This window comes from Eurosta solidaginis, chromosome 5 (genome assembly GCF_040869045.1).
Source record: "Eurosta solidaginis isolate ZX-2024a chromosome 5, ASM4086904v1, whole genome shotgun sequence".
In the NCBI taxonomy this organism is placed as follows: domain Eukaryota; kingdom Metazoa; phylum Arthropoda; class Insecta; order Diptera; family Tephritidae; genus Eurosta; species Eurosta solidaginis.
The window spans coordinates 85173182-85179504 of NC_090323.1; the positions used below are offsets into that span (position 1 = coordinate 85173182).

A 6323-nucleotide genomic window follows, 5' to 3' on the forward strand; every position below is an offset into this window, starting at 1 on the left:
TGCCAGTTTTGGGTTTGAAATAGTTGTCAACTGTTTCCACTGCGTGTTTGAGGTAAATTGTGTTCAAACTGCCATTCGCTTGATTGTTTATTTTGTTGTGAAGTTTGAAGTTGAAAAAATTATATTAATTACAATAAAATTAAAAATGGTTCATAAAATTCAATTTATTATGATGATTGTGTCATTATTTTTTAAAATAATAGACAGCGAAGTGACAATGAACTATTTAAAACGAAAAGTTGTTTATAACAAAATGCTATTGACTATAGCTGCATGTTTCAACGAAATTATAATACGCTCGCAAAGTGTATGGAGTTTGGTGTGTTAGCAACTTCAGTATACAATTTTGAGGTTTAATAAATAAATTTCAGGAACATTCAAGTACCTTTTGGGAGGTGGACTGCCAGAAGAACGGCCCAAAGTTTTTTAAGGAAAACTTTAGAATGACACGATCCAGCTTCGACAAGTTGTGCATTCGCCTTCAAAAAATGAAGAAGAAGGACACAAATTATAGAAATGAGATTCCTTTAGAGAAGCGTGTTGCAATTGCTTTATATGCACTGGGATCTTCCAGTGAATATAGATCGATTGCAAATTTGTTTGGAGTAGGCAAAGCTACTGTTTGCAAAATTTTAATAGAGTTTTGCAATGAAGTTTGGGCGTGCATGTCGCCGGAATATTTCAAAAGCTTCCCCCTCACAAGGACTGGGATAGCGCAAGGAGTAGCAGACTTCAATGCAATGGGTTATCCACAATGTATTGGAGCCATAGGTAAGCAAATTAATAACAACACGGAAAACAGTTTAAACCACAATTCGTTATCTAATACAGATGGTTGTCACATAGAGATACACCCTAAAAAAGAAGAAGCTGTCGACTACTACAATTATAAGGGTTGGTATTCCGTAGTGCTTTTGGCTTTGGTGGACGCAAAATACCGATTCATGTACATCCACTGTGGTAGCCCGGAAAGATGTAATGACTCAAGTATATTGGAGCGGTCGTCTCTCAAGCGGGAGCTGCAGGAATGTGCACTTATCGACGAAATGAGCTGGTATCATGGGCGCACAAAAATACCAGCGCATATTATAAGCGACTCCGCGTTCCGACTCTCGCAATATGTCATGAAGCCTTACCCGTACAACATCGAAAACTCGGCTGGACAGAAATTGTTTAATTATAGGTTATCCAAGTGTCGACGAGTCGTTGAAAATGCTTTCGGCCATTACAAAGCCAGGTGAATATATGTACATAATAAAAACGGAAATCGTTTTGAGTCCTAATACAAATTTCTTTATATTTTAGGTTTAGGAGAATTGGAAAAGGTATTGATAATCATATCAAAAATGCAAATGTCGTAATTTCTGCAGCATGTGCTTTACACAATTTTTTGATCGACGAGAAGGACCCTGTCCTAGAAAATTGGCTTGTGGATATGCAGCGAGATGCCAGGCGCAGCCCTCAAGGTCACAATAATTTAAATGACAGATCAGAAGGGGAGGTTATAAGGAACGGATTAATGGAATATTTCGGTAAGTTTGCTTGTACAATTTATCCACTTGCGCGTGTTTCTTTGCTGAAACGCACAGTATCATTAATTCATTTAGAGAGGTCCTTAAATCAATCACCTCATTAGGGAACCATTTCTGTGCTGATGATGTGGGCAAGTTGAGGTCAGCTGTGACACTCTTGTGTAAACCCTGAAAGCAACTCGACAGCTTTCTCTGGGCTTTGGCGTTAATGTTGCTTCGGTCGTTGTTTTGCTCAAAAATGTATATGTCCTTAGGTAGACAGATCTAGACTATGAGCCAACAGGCAGGTGAAAAGCATAGACTCACCCTATTCCTGCTCCCTTACAACAATAATGACCTGTGGCTGAACCCAAATCGCTCTCATTACGCCGTTCGTGGTGTCACTTGATCTGTAGGAATCCTTTTGGGTGTCATTTCACCCCTATTTAGCTCGCCACATATTAGCAAGAAATATTCTCAAGTAAGCTAGCATAGAATATGTATGAATGCGCCATAGGCTATATGCATACAGACATACACATTCTGGGCTTACCTATGGATGTGGGACGCACCGTTGTGACGAGCTACGTAACCACCAACGCCGGTTGCTTGCTCGGTCACTAACCGCAGGTTAAGTTAAAACAAACTACCTACAAAAATCGCCAAAATAAAGTATATACAAAGATATGTTAACATATATCCGGACTGGAACTGGACATTCCCAAAAAAATTTCGGCTGATTTAAACTATCTGTTCGCATGAACTCTTTAAACCAGTTTGGTGTCGACAGAAAGCTATTTTTAGGTTTTTCTACATTTTGGTATATTTAATACATTTGTACATAAGTGTGAAGGTGCCAAAATTCATATACATTTTAATTCTATATATATAGTGTTGTTCAAAACAAAAGCAACAATTCATATACATTTTAAGGCAATACATAGTGTTGTACAAAATAAAAGCAACAAATTCAATTTTAAATATGTAACTGACTATATTTTTTATGATAATCAACTGGCATAAACGATTGTTTTTAAATATAAAACAGCCATTGGCAGGTAAATTATTTTTAAAACATTTACTAACTTAAAACAGTTATATTTAAGCACAACAAAAAAAAAAAAAAAAAAAAAAAACACATTTTGCCTAGCATGGAAGAGTGCCAAACTAGAGCAACAAACCCAACGAACCTTCCTATTTGAGAAGGGGAATACATCTTGAAGCCCAAGGTTGATTGGTGTTGAGTAGCGATCTCAGCTGTCAGTCCCCATTGATGTTTCATAACTGGCTATAATTGTTTGTTGCATGGGAAGCTTTAATTTTCTCAATAAAAAGCCTTGAGTCCCGTCGAGACCCTCCATGGGCTATTAAGCCGAAATGTACTCAATTAAAGCTTCCCATGTAACAAACAATTATAGCCAGTTATGAAACATCAATGGGGACTGACAGCTGAGATCGCTACTCAAAACCAATCAACCTTGGGCTTCAAGATGTATTCCCCTTCTCAAATAGGAAGGTTCGTTCAGTTTGTTGCTCTAGTTTTGCACTTTTCCATGCTAGGCAAAATGTGTTTTTTTTTTGTTGTGCTTGAATATAACTGTTTTAAGTTAGTAAATGTTTTAAAATTAATTTACCTGCCAATTGCTGTTTTATATTTAAAAACATTGATTATCATAAAAAATATAGCCAGTTATATGTTTGCATTGAATTTGTTTTTCCGAACACTGTATTTAAGTGAACAGCGTTTTTAAATTAGTTCCGCTCCAAGAAGCTAACGACGCTTTGCGACAGCATTTCGATTGCAGCCACCTTCTTTTTCTCAATTTCAATTAGATCAGCAGTCAATTTATTTTTTTCTGCCATAGCTGTTTTGATAGTTTCGTTCAACTCGCAAATTTTTTGATTTTTCTTCATTACAGGTGTGGAGGCTTCGCTGAGAGCTGGAGACGATGGCTCGGGAGACGAAGTGGACGAACCGGCTGTGGATGCCGATGTAACCGACTCGGGTCTGGCTAGTAATTAGAAAAAAATTGTATTAATTTATATATATATAAGTGTAAATATGAGTTTTATATATACATCGCAATTGTCTCAAAAATACAAAATCAGAACTCCTGAACATTTTTAAATTTGTCACTTCTAATAAGTGTGCATGCACTCAACCATCGAAATGAAAAAAGCTTAGTGTTACCCTTGGAAAGGTATTTCAAAAACATACATGCCGAAGTTGTTGATTACACTGAAACTTATCTTTTTTCAAATATAAAACTATAAACTAACAAATTTAAATACCTTTCGAACGGTACCAAGATCTTTGAAATTGGTGAAGCCATTCCGAAGTAATAACAGCTTAAAGTACCTATCACCGTCATTTTTCAAAAATTTCGATTTCCGCCCTCTATCTCGAAAAAAATTCGAGATATGAAAAAATGTTAAATACAAAAGTTGCGGAGAATTTAATTCTCTACATTACTGATAATATAAATAATAACTAGCGCAAAACTTCTAGAAATCGAGATAAGTATTTACAAAAAGGAGAAAGAATAGATTTTTGTGAGCTTTGACCCCTGAATTTAAAACTTGCGGGCATCCAATTATTGTCGAATTTTGAGAATAGTTTCAGGATGCCATAATGCAAGTTTTCAGGCGATAATATTGTGGGTATCTCACATTCGGAGGTGAACGCCCTATAATTACTGGCTTATTAGAGATTTTTGGCGATTGTTTTAGCGACAGCTACTACAAGAAGCGACCGGCGTGGTGTGCTGGTATCGTGCTCCGCCTACCACACCAAAGGTCCTGGCTTCAAGCCCCGGGCAAAGCAACATCAAAAATTTAGAGTTTTTTCAATTACAAAAAATATTTCTAGTGGGGTCGCCCCTCGGCAGTGGTCTGGCAAACAATCAGAGTGTATTTCTGCCATGAAAAGCTTCTCAGTGAAAATTTATCTGCCTAGCAGATGCCGTTCGGACACGTAAGACAGGCGCACAAAAATTCAATACTGCGTTCATTGCCGTCACCACCGATAAGTATGTACATCACACACGTAATAATTATGACAAGACTTTAATTTGTCAGCGCACTGTTAAAACCCGTTCAAAAATATGGAAAGAGATTTGTTTAACCCAAGTAAACCAAAAAGCGTTTACGAAAAATGTTATTTCTGGGAAGAGATATTTTTAATGCATTTTACAAATATTAATGACAATATCTGTCTCGATTAATAAAGGTACCTCGTATACTGTCCATAACAACAGCTTCAACATTGTTAATTCGGTCGTTTCCTATAATGCGATGAACACGTTCGTAGTGCTTCCAAGAAGCAGGAGAACAGCCTGTTCCTTGGCCTCCTTTGCATTTGCTGAACAAATTTTCCACATAACACTCAAATTAATGGTTATGTGCAAATATGGATAATGTTCTAGGACCGTGGCCGAGCCCAAAAAAAAAATAGCTCAAAATTATTTTTTATTAAAAATCCGAAAGTGGTACCCAGAGATGCATTTTGGCCCCAGGATACCGAATCCGAAGGCGAAAACCTGATATATCTGATACTCCACACAATTTTTTTTGCTGTGTAGAACAAAAATACAACAACCACATGAAAACTTCAATTTTGTTTTGCAAATATCCCGAGAAGTATGAGAGATATCGGATATCCGCTTTCGGATTCGAGATCCTGGAGCCAAACAGCGTATCTGGGTATCACTTTCGGATTTTTTGCTATTTTTTAGGGCTCGGCCACGGTCCTAGAACATAACTCAAATATGTACATATATTTAGTAATGGTCTAGGACAGCGGCTGACCTTGAGAAGTTAACTAGAGTGATACCTAAAGTACGGGCGTTTCGGGTCCAGGATATCGAATTCGTTTTATGGAACCCGATATTTGTAATAATTCTCAAGAAATGTGCAAAAGAAGGTTGTAAGTTGTCATGTGCTTTTAGTATTTTTAAAGAGTCAGCGGCAATTCTATACGACAGCATGACACTGCTAATACGCTACCAAAAATATCGAGAGAGGTGTCAAACGACGTGTCTTGACATCAGTATTAATAATCCGAAGGCGGAAAATAAAAATTTTAAGTCGTTCAAAAGATATTAACGAAAAACCGAAAAATTATCCACGGGTCCCTCCGAAACCAGGGGTGGGATCCACAGTATTTTTGCGCATAATACCTTTCTGCATTGGCGGCCTTTGGCCGCGCTTATAAAAAATTACCCTGGGTGGGTCCAACACCGATTTGGAGACCAAAACTATATCCGCGCAACACACTTATGTTCACAATTTTTTTGTGGGTACACCAACATTACAATAACCACATGAAAATCGCCAATTTCAACTGCAAATTTCTCCGGTAATAGTCTAGTTGAGGGGTCGACTGCTAATACGCTACCAAAAATATCGAGAGAGGTGTCAAACGACGCGTCTTGACATCAGTATTAATAATCCGAAGGCGGAAAATAAAAATTTAAAATAAAAAAACATGAAAATCGCCAATTTCAACTGCAAATATCTCCGGACAGTTTTTCGGATAAAGTTTTTCTTTTCCGGTTTCGGATTATTAATACTGATGTCAATATGCGTCTTTGGACACCTCTCTCGATATTTTTGGAAGCGTATTAGCAGTGTCATGCTGTCGTATAGAATTACCCAGGCAGCTACTGTCCTAGATTACTACCCCATATTTCTTACCTGTATCTCATTGTAAAATTGTGGATTTTATATTTTATGTCGATGGAACTGGGCCATTTCTCCATATATGTGAGAGTTTTTGCGTGGCCCACGCAACTCGCTGGCCTTCTCCTCCCA

At 37.5% G+C, this 6323-nt stretch overlaps 1 protein-coding gene across 1 annotated transcript; it reads left to right on the forward strand.

Annotated features, from left to right (window-relative positions):
• Positions 1-253: 253 nt before the first annotated feature.
• LOC137254206 (uncharacterized) lies at positions 254-3534 on the forward strand. Its single transcript, XM_067791924.1, has 5 exons — positions 254-319; positions 372-771; positions 832-1237; positions 1306-1532; positions 3431-3534. Exons 1-5 carry the CDS (start codon positions 254-256, stop codon positions 3532-3534), a joined length of 1203 nt encoding a protein of 400 aa, XP_067648025.1.
• The last annotated feature ends 2789 nt before the right edge of the window (positions 3535-6323 follow it).

Bases quoted from the DNA above. Each gene is read 5' to 3' on its own strand.
- LOC137254206 (XM_067791924.1), top strand. From the start codon at position 254: ATGCTATTGACTATAGCTGCATGTTTCAACGAAATTATAATACGCTCG. The intron at 1,238-1,305 runs GTGAATATATGT...TTTATATTTTAG, and splicing joins TTCGGCCATTACAAAGCCAG to GTTTAGGAGAATTGGAAAAG. The intron at 1,533-3,430 runs GTAAGTTTGCTT...TCTTCATTACAG, and splicing joins CGGATTAATGGAATATTTCG to GTGTGGAGGCTTCGCTGAGA.